The sequence below is a fragment of the Nannospalax galili genome, unplaced genomic scaffold (assembly GCF_000622305.1).
Source record: "Nannospalax galili isolate Female #2095 unplaced genomic scaffold, S.galili_v1.0 scaffold1382, whole genome shotgun sequence".
In the NCBI taxonomy this organism is placed as follows: Eukaryota; Metazoa; Chordata; class Mammalia; order Rodentia; family Spalacidae; genus Nannospalax; species Nannospalax galili.
Genome location: NW_008348397.1, coordinates 617,150 through 634,241, shown reverse-complemented (window position 1 = coordinate 634,241; position 17,092 = coordinate 617,150). Strand labels below are relative to the sequence as shown.

Sequence of the window (17,092 nt, the reverse complement as noted above, 5' to 3'; positions counted from 1 at the left end):
ATTTTTGTAAGAGTTTATGGGGGAGGAGGGGTAAAAATACAAAGACAGTAGTTACCTGTCATAACCAGAGAATATAACCTTAGTTAGCTGTATCCTAATTACCTGTGCCAAACAATTCAATGTCCATCTAGTGTTTAGTGTTTCTGTTCTAATAAGAGGATAAGAATTGGGGTCAGGTGTGGTGATACATGATGGTAATCCCAGCACTTGGGTAAAGGCAAGGAAAATCAGAAAAGTTAAGACTAGCCTGAGCTACATGAGACCCTGTTTAAAAAAGAAAATGTGTGGAGAGACCAGGGCTTTCTCATGGGTTGACCAGAGGTTAAGAGATGTGAATTCTGGTATTTGGCCCTTTGAGCTGACTTCATTTGGGGAATTCACATTTTGTGGTGGGGAGTGGTCTCAAAGTAGCCCAGACTGGCCTGGAACTCACAATGTGGCTGAGGCCTTCCTTGAACTCATCATTCCACCACCGCTCAAGTGCTGGGATTGCCACGCCTGTTTTCTAGAACCTTTTAAACTCCAACTAGTTTAACTGGAAGTGAAGGTTCTAAGTGGATGCTCTTTGAATTCTGGCCTTTCAACAGAACTCAGAAATGGCATGTAATAATACCATGGGAGCAAGGGCTAGAGGGCTGGATGATAAAAGTGGGTACTATTTGCAAAAAATCCAAGTTTGGTTCCCAGCACCCACATCTCAGCCTACTCAACCACATTTAACTCAAGCTTAAGGGATCCAATGCCCTCTCTGGTCTCCTGGGGCACCTGTAATTTATGTGTACATACACAAAAATAGAAGTGAAAAAAAGTGTGGGAATTGCCTTGCGTGGTGGTGAACGCCTTTAATCCCAGCACTTGGGAGGCAGAAGCAGGTGGATCTTTGTGAGTTCGAGGCCAGCCTGGTCTACACAATGAGTTCCAGGACAGCTGGGGCTACAAGGAGACCCTGTCTCAAAAAAGACAAAAAAATAAAGGGTGGGAACAGAGGGCTGGGGACATAGTACAATCTGATAGAATGCTTTCCTAGCATGCACATGCATGAAGCCCTAGGTTCCATCCGCAGCAGAACTCTGAAACAAACAATAGGGTTTGCGTCTCAGGGAGGATCTTGACCTCTACGTAACAATGCGCGGTGGGGCCTGCCATCTAGCGAGTCCTCCACCATAAAGGCCTCCAAGCCTGCGGGTGTTTGGGATGGCGCGTTGCCACGAGTGCCCTCTGCGATTGGAGAAAAGTTTTGTTTTGGATGGGGTGGCCGTGGGCACCATGGCCCGCGCCTACAGCCTCACCAGGCCCAAGTTGTGGTCAGCAATTCCACCCTACAACGCACAGCAGGACTACCACACTCACCGGTACTTTCGGAGCCATGTGGTCCCGTCCATTTTGCGGAAAACTGATCAGGTAGGTATAGAACATCCTGGAAAACCCCACGAAGACTTAGTGGCCCCAGACTAACCAGTTTCGAGCCTCCCCGAATGTGGGAGTCCCACTGCAGGGCATTGAGCATCATTGATGCCAGCACCCTGAAGCTATGTTGAACGGGAGACTGGAAGAGGGCGGTGACCAGTGCTGAGCCCACGGGATCCTTTCCACGCAGAACCCCATCGTAGTCTCATTTCATGTTCCTGCGAGTGAGTGGGAGAATTGGGCTCAAAGCTTGCCTCTCTCCACAAGTAGGTTTCATTGTCTGTGACGTCACAGGGCATGCTTTAGCATGACCTCACCGCAAATCCTCTAAAACCTTGGAAACTCCCTGTGAGCTCTACAAATAAGACAAAGGGAGTTGTCTGGACCTGTGGACAAGGAACGTCCGGTCCTGTGGCGTCACAGTTGCAGGGGTTCCCAGAAAAAGCAAGTGCTCTTAACCACTAACCCATCTCTCAAGGCCCAGCTTCAAACATTTCTGTATTAAAATTTTTTTGTTGTTTGAGACAGGGACTCACTATATAGCCCTGGTTGGCCTATGCTCACTATGTAGAGCAGGCTGGTCTTTAACTCATAGAGAGCCACCTGCCTCTGCCCCGCCAGTGCTGGGATTAAAGGCCTTTGGTATCATGCACAGCCTGAAAACATTTTTTTTTTTTTTGAGACATGATCTCATACAGCTCAGACTAGTCTTTAATTCACTAAGGCTGGTCCTAAACTTCTGATCTTCCTGCCTCTACCTCCTGAGTGCCTGGACTATAAGTATACACATATTCAGTTGTTTGATTTTTTTAAAAATATTTTATTTATTATTTTTATTTTATGTGTATGCATGCATTGCCTGCATGTAGATAAGTGCACCCGTGTCATGCAGTACCCACAGAGGACAGAAGAAGCTGTCGGATCCCCTGGAACTGGAGTTACGGACATTGTTAGCTGCCGTGTGGGTACTGGGATTTGAACCTGGGTCTTCTGCAAGAACAACCAGTGTTCTTAACTGCTGAACCATCTCTCTAGCTCCTTGTTTGATTTTTTTAAAAGACTGTCTCCCTGTAGCCCTAGCTGACCTGGAACTCACTATAATATAGACCAGGCTGGCCTTGAACTTACAGAGATCCCCCTACCTCTGCATCCTGAGCGTTGCACTTGGGAGATTAAAAGCATGCACTACCATACCCACCGTTTGTTTTTTTTTTTAATTTAATTTATTTTTTATTTTATATATATGAGCATTATGCCTGTATGTTTGTAAGTGCACCCATGTCCCGCAGTGCCTGTAGAGGACAGAAGAGGGTGTTGGATCCCTTGAAATTGGAGCTATGGACAGTTGTTATGTTGGTGCTGGGATTTGAACCTGGGTCTTTTGCAAGAATAACCAGTGCTCTTAACCAACCCACTGTTTGATTTTTTAAAAGTGATTTATTGATACAAGTGTTTTGATTGCTAGTATATTTATTGGTATGTGTGTAGTGCCCTTTAAGGCCAGAAGAGAGTGAAAGAGCCACCATGTCCATGCTGGAAATTGAATCCAGGTTCCTCAGGAAGAACAGAAAGTGCTCTTAACCCCTGAGCCATCTCTCTAGTCCCTTTTGTTTAATTTTTAAAGTAGTCCCTTTTTTGTTTCTCCAGTCAGTCTCATACTTAGTAGGCCAGGTTGGCCTGGACCTCATTGTGTAGTCAAGACTATACTCAAACTTGGAGCCCCCATGACACCACGCCCAGCTTTTAAGTGGATTTTTTTTTTTTTTTTGAGACAGGGTCTCCCTGTACCTCCAGCTGCCTGGAACTCACTCTGTAGACCAGGCTGGCCTCAAACTCACAGAGTGATCTGCCTGCCTCTGCCTCCGGAGTGCTGGGATTAAAGGCCTATACCACACCACCACCCCCGGGCTTTAAAGTGGGTTTTGTTGTTGTCTTTTTTTTTTTTTTTTTTTTTTTTGAGACAGGGTCTCCCTGTACCTCCAGCTGTCCTGGAACTCCCTCTGTAGACCAGGCTGGCCTCAAACTCACAGAGTGATCTGCCTGCCTCTGCCTTCCAAGTGCTGGGACTACAGGCATGCGTCATCGCACCCGGCTGTTGTTTGTCTTTTTGAAACAGGGTCTTCCTGTAGCCCCAGCTGACCTAGAACTCGATATGTAGACCAGGCTGGCCTTGAACTCACATATATCTGCCTGCCTCTGCCTCCTGAGTGCTGGGATTAAAGGCATGCACCACCACACCAGACCTTTTTTTTTTTTTTAATATTAAAACCACTCGTGGAAAAAAAAACATTTGTGGGCTGGGCATGGTGACTCACATCTTTATTCCCAGCAGAGGCAGATGGATCTCTGTGAGATCATGGCCAGCCTGATCTACAAATTGAATTCCAGTCCAGCTGGTGCTATATGGAAACCCTGTCTTAAAAAATGAAAATGTAAGCCGGGCATGGTGGCGCACACCTTTAATCCCAGCACTTGGGAGGCAGAGGCAGGTGGATCTCTGTGAGTTCAAGGCCAGTCTGGTCTACATAGTGAGTTCCAGGACAGCTGGGGCTGCAGGGAGACCCTGTCTCAAAAAGACCGAAAAAAAAAAAAAAAAAGAAAATGTAAACAAAACAACAAAAAAATTGTGGTAGGTATTTTTATTTGAGTAAAGATATGGAAAAATGATTTTTGAACTGGATGAAGTGGCTTATGTGCTTGGGATTGATGGAGGCAGGAGGATCAGGAGTTCAAGGTCATCTTCAACTACATACCAAGTTTGAGGCCAGCCTCTGGGTTATATGAGATCCTGTTATTGCTCAAGAAAAATGAACAATAATAAAACAAAATATGTGTATTTAGCCTTTACTATGCCAGGACCTTTATCTGAACTAAGTCTTCAAATCTGATGGCAGCCTTCCTTTTCCTAATGAGAAGAATCCAGGGCCCAAGATCACACAGCTTGCTAGTGGCAGAGATGGAGTTAGGATCCAGACAGTCAGGCAACAGAGCCCCCACCTGCCAGTCACACTGCCTGTCCAGCTCATTGGTGTATTTAAGACCTTCCCCAGTTACTTCTGGTCTGACCTCTTCCCCAAAAGCCAGACAGTTTGCACCCCGCTCCATGAGGCACCTCAGCTGACAGTCTTCTCTTTTCTCTCTCATTTTCAGGATCATGGTGGTACAGGAAGGGATGGCTGGATAGTAGATTATTACCACATTTTCGGGCAAGGACAGAGATACCTCAACAGGAGAAACTGGGCAGGGGCAGGCAAGTGTCACCTTACTCTCCAGCCTCACATCCTTCCACAGAGAAAGAACAGTGTGTATCCCACAACATAGAAAGGCAGGGTGGCAGGGTGGCAGGGAAACTGGTTAGGGAGAAGTGGCTCAAGGATCATATCTTCCTGGCTTCGTGCTTGTAATGTTCACTTATTGAGCACCTACTGTATATCAGGTACCACTCAGCCTCATGCCATCCCTATGTTACATTGCAGAAGCTGTGCACTGTATTGAACTGATTTTCTGGGAAGGGCTGAGATGAAGTTGCAATTCCTCTCTATCCACTCTAAAGCCTGCTGTGCTCCCACTCCCAACACACATACCTCTGGCTCCCTGAGCAGATAGAGTCTTACTGTTTCTTCCAGCTCAGTTTAGCAACAGTATGAAAAGGAAGATTGAAATTTTTCTGGCAGGAACAACTTTGCTCCCATCTAACTCACCACCCTTTGGCCCCACAGTAATCTTGTGGTCCATTTTCTCCAGATGGGACAGAGGTATGAGTAAAAATTCCTCATGTCTTCTGGGAGCAAGACAAATACAGCCAAACCCAGAAGCTCAGGTCCCTCCTGTCTTAGCACATATAATTCACAGTCCTCTGGTAACTTCACCTGGGGTAGGGTTTCATTTCTAGAACACTCCTGGCCTTAGTTTCTATGAAGGAACTTGGGGCCTCTGAGGAGTTATCCACCTGTGGGTATGGGAGATGCAGTGACTCACTAGACTTGAGTGGGGAAGGTAAGGCTTAGCCTCTCTCCTTGCCCTCAAGGGCATTCCCTCCAGCAGGTGACCGGGCATGACTACTACAATACCAATCTGAAGCTGATGACTACTGGGTTAAATGGCCGATTCGGCTACCGCCGGAACACCCCAGCCCTCCGCCAGCGCACGTCTGTGTTTGGAGAAGTCACCCCATTCCCCCTTTTCTGATGATATTGCTTCACAGGCCTTGACCTGAATTTCCAAGAAAGAAGTTTAGATGAACTCTCAATGCTATATTTTTAAAAATCGCATTTCTGTTTCCAAGTGTTTTCCTAGGGTAGGAGCTAGGGGCAAGCTGGTTTCCGTTCCCGTATCTTTTCCACCTCTGAAAGAGGGAGGAAAGGAGCAAAGTGTTCTCTGGCCCATCTCCTTGCTCTCCAAGGAGGAGGCCTCTGTTTTCTTCTAGGTTAAGGTGCTGAGAATGAACCATACTTTTCAATCCCCCCTGCAGGGTATTGAACCCAGGGCCTAGTGCATGAGAGACCAGCATTCTGCCACCGAGCTACCTTTCTAGCCCTGGGTACCTTACTTTCAGTTCTCCACAAAGCACTTCCCTAAGTATCAGTGGGCTCCTGTGGCAAAAGCTGGCTACTGTTTCAATGAAGAACAGGGATGGGAGCTTCAGATTTGTGATCCCAGTACTTGGGAGATTCAGGCAGGCGAATCAGGAGTTTGAGGTTAGCCTGGGCTACATAGTGAAAACCTGCCTCAAAACCAAACAAAATAGGGTCTGGCAAGATGGCTTAGTGGGTAAAGGCACTTGCCAAAAAATCTGAATTTGATCCCTAGGACCCATATGGTGAAAGGAGAGAATCAACTACTACATTCAAACACACATTACACATACAAATACATATACATATACATATATATATATATGTCTTATTTTTTGGTCTCTTTGAGACAGGGTCTCCCTGTAGCCCCAGCTGACCTGGAGCTCCCTATGTAGACTAGGCTAGCCTCAAACTCACAGAGATCCACCTACCACTGCTTCCCAAGTGCTGGGATTAAAGGCTCAAAAAAACAAAAACAAAAAAATACATTGTCTCAAGCCTCAAAAATAAATAGTAAATTTGATTTTCCTGATATATTGTCCTATTAAAAAAACTGACATTTTAGGTGGGTCTGGTGGTTCAGGTCTATAATCCCAACTAACTGGGAGGTTGAGGCAGAAGGAACCAGTAGATTCAAGGCCAAACTGGGTGACATAGGGAGATCTTGTCTTAAAAAAGGTCTATGGATATAGGGTTATAGCTAAGTGGTAAAGTTCTAACAGTAAGTGGTAAAAGTGCTTACCCAGAGTGCTTGAGGTTCTAGGTTCAATTCTTGGTACTGAAGTAAAAAACAAAACAACCCCCTACACACACCAAACCTGACATTATGTCCTTTCTATACACAATCCATTAGGAGGCAAGGATAAGCAAGATGATACCAAGTGCTTATTAACCCAAATCACAGGATTCCCTGTTCATGGTGTCAGCTTCTTTACAACCAGTTGTCAGTTTTTTGTATTCCCGCACAGTTTCTTGGTGGGAAAAAAAAAAAAAAAAAAAAAAGCCAAAGCAGATAACCAAGAAGGTGAGGCTTGAGAGCACTAAGTTCCCCAGAGCCTAGTGTGGGTGGACTGGTTAAAATTGAGTCCCCATAAGTGGAAGGAAGATGACTCTAGCAGGATGTGGGGGGTATAGCTCAGGGGTAGAGCATTTGAAGATCAAGAAGTCCCCGGTTCAAATCCGGGTGCCCCCTTCCTTATTTATCCTTTTATTTCCACAAAGGCAGTAAGAGTAAACACTGGCAGTCACAGCCTGGTCTGGGGCTGAGGGATGAGGATTGGCCTGTCCTGGCTACAGAAAAGGAACTTTCAAGTCATTCTTGTCCTGAAATACTTGTTCCTCTCACATTCCATGGGACAGCTAGGACAAAACCACCAGCACTTCCCACCTGGGCTTCCAGTTAACATAAAGTCTGCTGTGGGGAATGTGGCTTAGTGCTAAGGCAGCGGCCTAGCATGTGTGAAGGCCTGGGTTCAGTGCCAAGCACTGAAAGAAATAAATGACTGGCTTCTTGTAGACATTTTTTTTTAGTTTTTTTCATTTTTTGAGACAGGTACTCACTATGTAACCCCAGCTACCCTGGATCTTGCTATGTAGACCAAGATCTGACCTCCAACTCATGGAGATCCTCCAGCCTCTACCTCTCGAGTGTGCCACCACATCTGACCTAAATTTTTTTTTTTTAATCTTTTTTTGTCTCAACTAGACTGCCATTGCTACTGGCCTTACCTGTTTCTGCCTCCCAATCAAAGGAGGATCTTGATCTCACGGAGGATCCCTTCCTCTGCTGGGATTAAAAGAGTGTGCTACCACTCCTGGTCCTAATTTTTTTTTTTTTTTTTTTTTTTTTTTTTTTGGTCTTTTTGACCCTGTAGCCCCAGCTGTCCTCGAACTCAGAGATTCACCTGCTTCTGCCTCCCAAGTGCTAGGATTAGCTGGGTGTGGTCACCCACGCCTTTAGTCCCAGCATTTGGGAGGCAGAGGCAGGCAGATGTCTGTGAGTTCGAGGCCAGCCTGGTCTACATAAGGAATAGCAAGTTCCAGGCTAGCTGGGGCTACGGGGAGACCTGTCTGAAAAAGACCAAAGAAAGCTGGGCGTGGTGGTGCACGCCTTTAATCCCAGCACTTGGGAGGCAGAGGCAGGTGGAACTCTGTGAGAATGAGGCCAGCCTGGTCTACATAATGAGTTCCGGGTCAGCTGGGGCTACAGAGAGACCTTGTCTCAAAAAAAATTAAATTAAAATTAAAAATAAGGGGTTGGGGATTTTTTAGCTCAGTGGTAGAGCACTTGCCTAGCAAGCGCAAAGCCGTGGGTTCAGTCCTCAGCTCCGAAAAAAAAAATAATAGAAGAATGGGGGTGCAGTGAGATGGCTCAGTGAGTAAAAGCACTTGTTGCTAAACCTAATGTGATGGTTTGAATGAAAACGTCCCCCATAGGCTCCAAGTATTTGTACATTTTGTCCCCAGATGATGGCGCTGTTTTGGGAGGTTTTAGAGGTATGGCTATCCTGGAGGAAGCACATCACTGGGGGTGGGCTTAGAGAGTTCTTAAGCCTTGCCAGATCTCCAGTTGCTCTCTTGCTTCCTGTGCCTACGTGATAATGTGAGAGCTTAGCTTCTGCTGCTCCTGCTCCAGCACCTCCAGCCACCATGCCTCCCTGCCACGATGGACTGTAATTCCTCTGGAACTGTAAGCTCAAATAAACTGTTCCTTCTATAAGTTGCTTGGGTCGGTGTTTCTATAACAGCAACAGAAAAGTGACTAATACACCTAATAACCTGAGTTCAATCTCCAGAACTCACACGGTAGGAGAGAATCAACTCCCAGAAGTCATTCTTTAGCCACAGTGGCACAATACACTGAAACATATACATAATTACATCATTCACACACACACACACACACACACACACACACACACACACACAGAAAATACATTTGTGTAAAAGGAAGAGAAAGAGGAGGAGGAGGAAGAGGAGAAGGAGGAGGAGGTATGTATATGGAGGAAACTAAATGTGGTTTGATGCTCATGGGAGCTGAGGAGTAGGAAAGTCCAGTACTGCCCCAGGCAATGTCCATTGTAGGATCTCATGTAGCCTAAACTGGCCTCGATCTTGCTATGTAGCAGAGGCTAGTCTTGAAGTCTTGAACTCTTTTTTTGTTTTGAGACAAGGCTTCATATAGCCCAGGTTGGCTTCAAATGCACTATGCTGCTGAAGATGACCTTGAACTCCTAATCTTGACACTACCCTCAAGTACTGGGATTGCAGGGGTGTGTTGCCACGCCTGGCTTTAATTGTTTTTTTTGAAATTTCTGTACATGAATACGATGAAATATGAACATATCTACTTTTTCCCCATGCTCTCAAACTCCCTTTATAGCAAAGGATTATGTTGAATTTCTGATCCTCCTGCCTCTACCTCTGGAGTGCTAGAATTGTGGGCATATTCTATCATACTCAGTTTTATGGGGCACTGGAGATTGAAGCTAGGGTTTTGTTCATGCAAACAAGGACTTCACTGCTGAGCTACATCTCCTCTTCAAACTCTTGATTCACCTGCCTTGTTACACAATCATGAAAACTAGAGTTCAGATACCAGCACCCATGACATCAAAAGCATACAAGAGGCCAGAGAGATAGCTCAGCAGTTAAGAGCACTGACTATATTTACAGAGGACCTGGGATCAGTTCCCAGCACCCACATGGTGGCTAAGAACCATCCCTAACTCTAGTTTCAAGGGATCTGATGTCCTCTTCTGGCCTCCATGACACGGGTGCACTTACACACATGTACGCGTGCACTTACACACATGTACGCACAACATTCACAACACAGAAAATAAAAATAAGTAAATTAAGCCAGGCATGGTGGCACATACCTTTAATTCCAGCACTTGGGAGGCAGAGGCAGGCGGATCTCTGTGAGTTCAAGGCCAGCCTGGTCTACAGCTGGGGCTACAAGGAGACCCTGTCTCAAAAACAAACAAAACACAAAACAAAAAGTAAATGTAAAAAAGGAGGCTGGAGAGATGGCTCAGGGGTTAAGAGTACTGGCTACTTTTGTAGAGGACTGGGTTTGATTCCCAGCACCCACATGGTGGCTAACAACTATCCCGAACTCCAGTTCCAGGGGATTCTCATGCCCTCTTCTGACCTCTGCTGGCATTGCACGACACAGGTGCATTTACATACATGCAGGCATAACACTCATACATGTAAAATAAATTAAAAAGCACACAGGGGCACATACCCCTATGTACATACACTTACATTCATATAATTAACACATTTTTAAAATTTATGTGGCTAGAGAGATGACTCAGGGGTTAAGAACACTGGCTGCTCTTGCAGAGAACCAGGGTATGATTCTGAGTGCCCACGTGGTAGCTAACAACCATCCCTAACTGCAGTTCCAGGGGAATCTGAAACCGTCTTCTGACTACACTGGTGCATTTCCAAACATGCAGGCAGTACACTCATATACATAAAGTAAAAATAATAAATAAAATACTTAAAAAAATTTTTATGTTTAAAAATCAGGTCAGAAGAGGGTGTTGGATCCCCTGGAACTGGAGTTACAGACAGTTGTTAGCTGCCATGTGGGTGATGGGATTCACAAGTGGGTTTTCTGCAAGAACAGTCAGTGCTCTTAACTGCTGAGGCATCTCTCCAGTCCCAAAATAAAATATTTTAAAAATTTTACATGAAAACACAAGACAGAATATCCAAAGTAATTAAATTTTTTTCTGTTTTATCTCAGTTCAGGTCCTTGCTCAGGACTTAAGTGGGTTTCCTGTAGGCCTTTTTTTTGGGGGGGCGTCTTTTTTGAGACAGGGTCTCCCCGTAGCCCCAGCTGGCCTGGAAAACTCTATGTAGACAAGGTTGACCTCAATCTCATAAAGGTCTGCCTGCCTCTGCCTCCTAAGTGCTGGGATTAAAGGCATGTACCACCATGCCCTGCCCTAAAATATATTTTGAATTGTTTTAATTTTATGTGTATAAGTTGTTTGCCTGAATGCATGCAAGTGTACCATGTATATACAATGCCCACAGAAGCTAGAAGAGGGAACCCAATTCTCTGGAACTGGAGTTACAGATGGTTGTGACAGATGGTTATTAGCAGCCGTGTGGGAGCTGGAACTAAACCCAAGTCCTCTGGAGGAGCAGTAAGTGCTCTTAACTGTTGATTCATCTCTCCAGCTCCTATCCAAACTAATTTTAAAAGCAAAGGAGAAAATGGAAGGACCACAGCCTGTCTTGCATATTTCCCATAAATCTACAGTGATCAGACAGACGTGGTGGCACACACCTTGAAGCCCACCACTTGGGAGACACAGGCAGGTAGATCTCTGTGAGTTCAAGGCCAACCTGGTCTACATAGTTCCAGCTGGGCTACAGGGAGACCCTGACTCAAAAAGACCAAAAAAAAAAAAAAAAAAAAAAAAAGGGGCTAGAGGGCTAGAAAGATGATGGCTCAGTGGTTAAAAGCACTGACTGCTCTTACAGAGTACCCAGATTCAATTCCCAGCACCCACATGGTGACTAACAATCCTCTGTAACTCCTCTGTCCTCCATGGGTATTGCAAGACATGGGTGCGCTTACACATATGCAGGCAATACACTCACTCATACACATAAAATAAAAATAATGAGTAAAATATTAGAAAAAAACAACAAAAAAGCTACACTGATCAAATCAAGTGCTGCTTACATAGGTATTGACATTACATTCTTGGAGAATATAGTCTACAAATAGATTCACAATTACGTGGCCATTTAAAAATTTTATTTATTATTTTTATTTTATGTGTATGTGTGTATTGCCTGCATGTATGTAAGTGCACCCGCATCATGCAGTGTCCTCTGAGGACAGAAAAGGCTGTTGGATCCCCTGGAACTGGAGTTACGGACAGTTGTTAGCGCCATGTGGGTGCTGGGATTCAAACCCAGGTCTTCTGCAAGAACAGTGAGTGTTCTTAACCACTGAGCCATCTCTCCAGCCCCTTTTGTGGCCATTTTTAGCATGGCCCCAACACATGTCAGTGGGGGAAAAATTGTGCTGGGTGGGGGCTGGGTGGGGGCTGGAGTGATGGCTCACCAGTTAAGGGCACTGGCTGTTCTTGCAGAGGACCTGGTTTCAGTTCCAAGCACCCACATGGTGGCTAACAACCGTTTGCAACTTTAGTTTCAGGAAATCCAACACCCTCTTAAAATTGTGCTAGGGCTCAGTGGTAGGAAAAAAATATGTGAGAGATCAATCCCTAGCACTAAAAAGGAGCAAAAAATTATGCTGGAATAATTAGGTATACATATTGGAAAAAATAAGCTTCCCACCATACATGAAGATTAATTTGCTAAAGTTCATAGACTATGTACATATTAAGGGAAATAATATTTTTCTGGCTAGAAAGCATCTTCTTAGTGGAGATAGGAAAAGCAATAGGCAGCCAGGTCTGATGGAACCAGGTATTCAGGAGGCTAAGTCTGAGATTTGCAAGTTCCAGGCTACCTTGGGCAAATTATTTGTAAAACAAATACATGCACCCACACACACTACACCCTGGGGAGATGGCTCAATCCATAAAGTGCTTGGTATGAAAGAATAAGGACCTGAGTTTGATCTCCTGTACTTCATGTAAAATCTCAGTGTTGGGGTGAGCACCTATAATTTCACCATTGGGGAGGTGGAGATGGGAAGATTCCTGGGGCTTGCTCAATCAGCCAGTCTAGTTGAATCTGGGAGTACTAGGTTCAGTGAGAGGCCCTGTCTCAAAACTTAAGAGAGAGCTGGTGAGCTGGCTCAGCAATTAAGAATACTGACTGCCCTTCCAGAGGACTCAGGTTCAGTTCCCAAGACCCACATTGTAGGTAACAACCATCTGTAACTCCAGTTTCAGGGTATCTGAGCTCTCTTCTGGTCTCAGTGGGCATTGCATGACACTGGTTCATTAACATGCATGGAGGCAAAACACTCATACACATAAAATAAAAATAATCCCAGCACTTGGGAGGTAGAGGCAGGCGGATCTCTGTGAGTCCAAGGCCAGCCTGGTCTACATAGTGAGTTCCAGGCCAGCTGGGGCTACAGAAAGACCCTGTCTCAAAAAATAAATAAGAATTGTGATCAAAGCTAAAAAAATAATAAACAAACACAAGCAAGTAGGCAGATTCTAAATGTTAGACCAGGGATGTAATTTTAGGGTTTTTTTTGTTTGTTTGTTTTTGTTTTGAAACAGGGTCTTCTGGACTAGGCTGGTCTCGAACCCCCTGATCTTCCTCCAGACTCAACCTCCCAAATGCTGGAGTGATAGGTGTGTTCCACCACGTCTGACTTCTGCAATTTGATGGTAATCTATTTATCTGTATGAAGCATGCCAGGAATGAAAGAGTTGGTTGGCAATGAGTCGAGGTTTGGAAGCTGGTTTGGAAATCTGGGTGTGGGATGAGCGCCTAGGAAGCGGCCATCATGAAGTGAAATCGCGCTTCCACAGCCGGGCCCTGATGTGTTGCCAAGGCAACAGAAAGGCGCTTAGAAGCCCCCAAGAAACCACCAAAGCCGTGAGAGCGACTGTAGGAAACGGTAGGCGACACCATCACGTAGACTTAAGGCGTTGGGGGTGGGGATGAGGGAGGTTGGTTTAGCACCGGACGTTATCGCTCTGCGACGCCGACGCAGTAATATGACGCCCCTCCCGGAAGTGCCGCCTAAAACGGGTGGGGAAAGTGGCAGCTGGTTGCTTTGGGGATCAGGTCCTGTGAGGAGGTCTCAGAACTGTTTTCTGCCTTGCCTGTTGGCTGAGCCTTCCAGATCCGCGGACTGAGGAAACGGCACCACAGTCATGGGAGGCGGAGACCTGGTAAATTCCGGAGGCCTGGGCAGGGAGAACCGAGGCCCGAGACCGACCAGCGTCCGGGGACGGAAACTGGAAGGGGTGGGGTGGAAGTCTAGGGTAGTGGTGGTTCACCCTGGTAACGAAGCCTTGCTTTCGTTAGGACTAGAGGGTGGTAACTGTGGAGAGGGAAGGGATGGTTTAGGACTACGGAAGGAGTGGGCTGAGACTTAGGAAGGTGTGCGAGGTTACGAGGTGTGCAGGTGATGCTACCTACTGCTGTCTGCTTGCTGACCCGGGCTAGAGAGTCTGAATGGGACAGTGGAACTATGTCTGGGAAAGGAGGCAGATCTTGGTACACAGGCTCTATTTTGTGTGTCTTATCTTAGGACACAGCTCTCTTTCTTAGCTAGGACTTCAGAGGTGGATCCTCGACCGTCGAAGTGTGAGAATCCCATCCTCCTCGCTTTTGAGCTGTACCTTTTTGAGGAGTCCATTTTAAATCTGAAGGGATCTTCTTGTCCACCTTTCATTCCTGTATCAATGCTGTGTTTTGATCTGTAATGACAAGACAGCTTTGTTGTGTATTCATAACATATCTGTAAGGTTAAGTGACAATTGCTCTCAAGTAGGGCAAAGGTACCCACAAAACACAAGAGCTAGAGCTATTAATCTCTTTTTTTAAAAATTTATTATTTTTATGTGTATGCATATTTTGCCTGCATGTAGGCAAGTGCACCCATGTTGTGCAATGCCGGTGAAGGACAGAAGAGGCTGTTGCCTGGAACTGGAATTATGGACAGCTAGTAGCTGCCGTGTGGGTGCTGGGATTTGAACCCGGGTCTTCTGCAAGAACAGTCAGTGTTCTTAACCACTGAGCCATCTCTCTAGCCCTAAAACTATTAATCTCTTGAAGGTGAAGTTAATTGGCTCAGTATATAAGTCAGCAAACCTGGTCATTATTCCTATCTGAGTTCGCATACTCAATTAGACTGAGTTCCAGGACTCTTAACAAGTTTGGTCTAATTTTGTGTATTCTTCAGGTAGCTGTGTTTATGTACCAGAAAGCTCTAATCCAGAGTTTCTTTTTTGCTGTTATTTTTATTTTATCCATATGAGTGTTTTGTCTGCATGTGTGTAAGTGCACCACATGTATGCCTAGTATCCTTGGAGGCCAGAAGAAGGCATCAGATCCTTTGGAACTGGAGTTACATAAGTTAATTATGAGCCACCATGTGAGTGTGGGAACCAAACTGAGGTCCTCTGTTGAGAGCAGCAAGTGTGCTTAACCACTGAGCCATCTCTCCAGCCCCTTTCCAGAGTTTCTTAACCTCAGAGCTACTGATATTTTGGACTAGATGATTCTTGTGTGTGGTGGTAGGGCTGTCCTGCAAATTGTATATTCAACAACTTCCAGGCACTGGATGCCAGTGGCAGCCTCCTCCCCCAAACAAAAATTTCTCCAGACATTGTCATTTGTCCCCTGAGAGGGAAAGAAAGACCTGTAGGGCAAGGTAAGTTGGGGATGAGACAGGAATGAAGGAAGTACTGAGCAAGGGAAAGGTCTAGGAAAAAGGAAGGGTGAAGGAACATGACAAGGAGAAGGCAGTTAAGGAAGGAGAGTAAAGTGGGAACATGGGTATAGTGGTGCATGCTTTTATCCCAGCACGTGGGAGATACAGGCAGTAAGATCTCGTTTGAGGCCAGTCTGAGCTACATAGCAAGACCCTGTCTTGCATGTACCTGCACACATATATGTGTATTCTCACTGACTATATGATGTTTTATATCTGCTAAATACCTTGTATATATTATCTCATTTAGTCTTCTTAACTGGTCTCCAGCCAGGCATGGTGGCACATGCCTTTAATCCCAGCACTTGGGAGGCAGAGCAAGCAGATCTCTGTGAGATCAAGGCCAGCCTGATCTACTAGTGAGTTCCAGGCCAACTGTGGCTACTTGGAGACCCTGTCTCAAAAAAACCAAAAAAAAAAAAAAAAAGCGAAAACACTGGTCTCCAGTCTTGCACCTCCCCATTCCTCTCCACTCTCCCATCCATTCTGCACTTGATAGCTGGTCATGCCTCTTGCCTGCATCTGAGGAGTTCTTGTTTCCTGCCATCAATAGAATGAAGTGCTGTCCCTTCACCTGTGTGTAAAGCCTTTGATTTGCTCCCTTAGTTGGCTTCATCTTATGCCCCTTCTCCATTAGCTTGCACTCTGCCTCCAGCCACACTGAATTATTTATGGTATGTTCTTTCTCACCACTGGGACTGCAGTTGTGAGTGCCATTCTTTGTTTGGCAGTGTCCTCCTACTCCATGCTTCCCACATCACCAGCTGCTTTATAATCATCCTTAGACGTTACTTAGGGAAACCTCCCAGGATTGGCAGCTTGAAGCAAAGCAGTGTTTGATGGAGAGGGGAGAGAGAGAAGAGAGGCATTCTTTGAGGTTGAAGGGGAAGAACTAAGAGGAGACTTCTGGGAAGGGAAATTGAAAGAAGTCTAGGTAAGTTGAGAGTTAAGTGGACTCAAGGAAAAGGAGGTCGTATGCATAAGTGTGAATGTCCTGTGCCAGTGAACTCTGTTGCCTTCCAAATACACACCTTCCTTTCTCCTGCACCATTCCTCTTGCCTTGCTCTCAGCAACTCCCATTTTAGGAACAGCCAATGAAAGTCCAAGGTTAAAGCTGAAGGAATCTCAGGAAAAGACCTGTTTCACCCTCAAACTGTAATTAAAGTACCATTTTTTTGTTTTAGTCTTGGGTTCAAGATCTAGGACCTCGAACGTGCTAGGCACCTACTCTACCACTGAAATACACTCCCAGCCCAACATCTTGCCTTTACATGCCTGCCTTGGCATTGGTTATGGAAAGGGTAAGGCAAGGCAAGGTGTGATGGTTATCTTTTTTCTCTCTGTAGCCCCAGCTGGCCTGGATTTGCTATGGAGACCAAGCTGGCCTAGAACTTGCAGCAATCCGATTGCCTCTGCCTCCCAAGTGCTGGGATTAAAGGCGTGCACCACCACACCCAGCCTTGCTTTTTTTTTTTAAACTTAAAAAAAAATTTATTGAGAATTTCATATATGCCTATAAGGTGTTCTGATCAAATCCATGCCCACACCCTCCCCTTCAACTCCTCCCATATCTCCCGATCACTTTTTTCTGACAACTCATGTATTCTTTATTTTTTTATAGGGATTTTTTTCTTCTCTAACATCCCCCCTATGAAGAAGCAACCCTAAAATCTTTTAGGGGTTATATTAAGAGCTCTCAAATAC

The 17,092-nt window shown here is 45.4% G+C and overlaps 2 protein-coding genes across 3 annotated transcripts in view; both read left to right on the top strand.

The window, feature by feature from the left end:
- Positions 1 to 1,194: 1,194 nt before the first annotated feature.
- CUNH17orf98 (chromosome unknown C17orf98 homolog) lies at positions 1,195 to 5,595 on the top strand. Its single transcript, XM_008845277.1, has 3 exons — positions 1,195 to 1,401; positions 4,558 to 4,657; positions 5,435 to 5,595. Exons 1-3 carry the CDS (start codon positions 1,195 to 1,197, stop codon positions 5,593 to 5,595), a joined length of 468 nt encoding a protein of 155 aa, XP_008843499.1.
- Positions 5,596 to 13,670: 8,075 nt separating this feature from the next.
- The window catches only part of Cwc25 (CWC25 spliceosome associated protein homolog), a 32,952-nt gene continuing 29,530 nt past the window's right edge, over positions 13,671 to 17,092 (top strand). The window contains exons 1-2 of one of the 2 annotated variants that reach the window (XM_029569464.1): positions 13,678 to 13,840; positions 16,119 to 16,321. Coding sequence is in view for 1 of the 2 variants with exons in the window: in XM_008845276.3 (XP_008843498.1) it covers positions 13,823 to 13,840 (18 nt within the window). In the remaining variant the exon portion in view is untranslated. Of the gene's footprint in view, positions 13,841 to 16,118; positions 16,322 to 17,092 lie in introns of both variants that reach the window. The other variant, XM_008845276.3, reaches the window with a different exon arrangement.

What these genes read in the sequence shown, in the direction of transcription:
- CUNH17orf98 (XM_008845277.1), top strand. Translation starts at nt 1,195, where the DNA reads ATGGCGCGTTGCCACGAGTGCCCTCTGCGATTGGAGAAAAGTTTTGTT. An exon ending in TTTTGCGGAAAACTGATCAG is followed by an intron (nt 1,402 to 4,557) that starts GTAGGTATAGAA and finishes TCTCATTTTCAG; the next exon opens with GATCATGGTGGTACAGGAAG. An exon ending in GAGAAACTGGGCAGGGGCAG is followed by an intron (nt 4,658 to 5,434) that starts GCAAGTGTCACC and finishes CTTGCCCTCAAG; the next exon opens with GGCATTCCCTCCAGCAGGTG.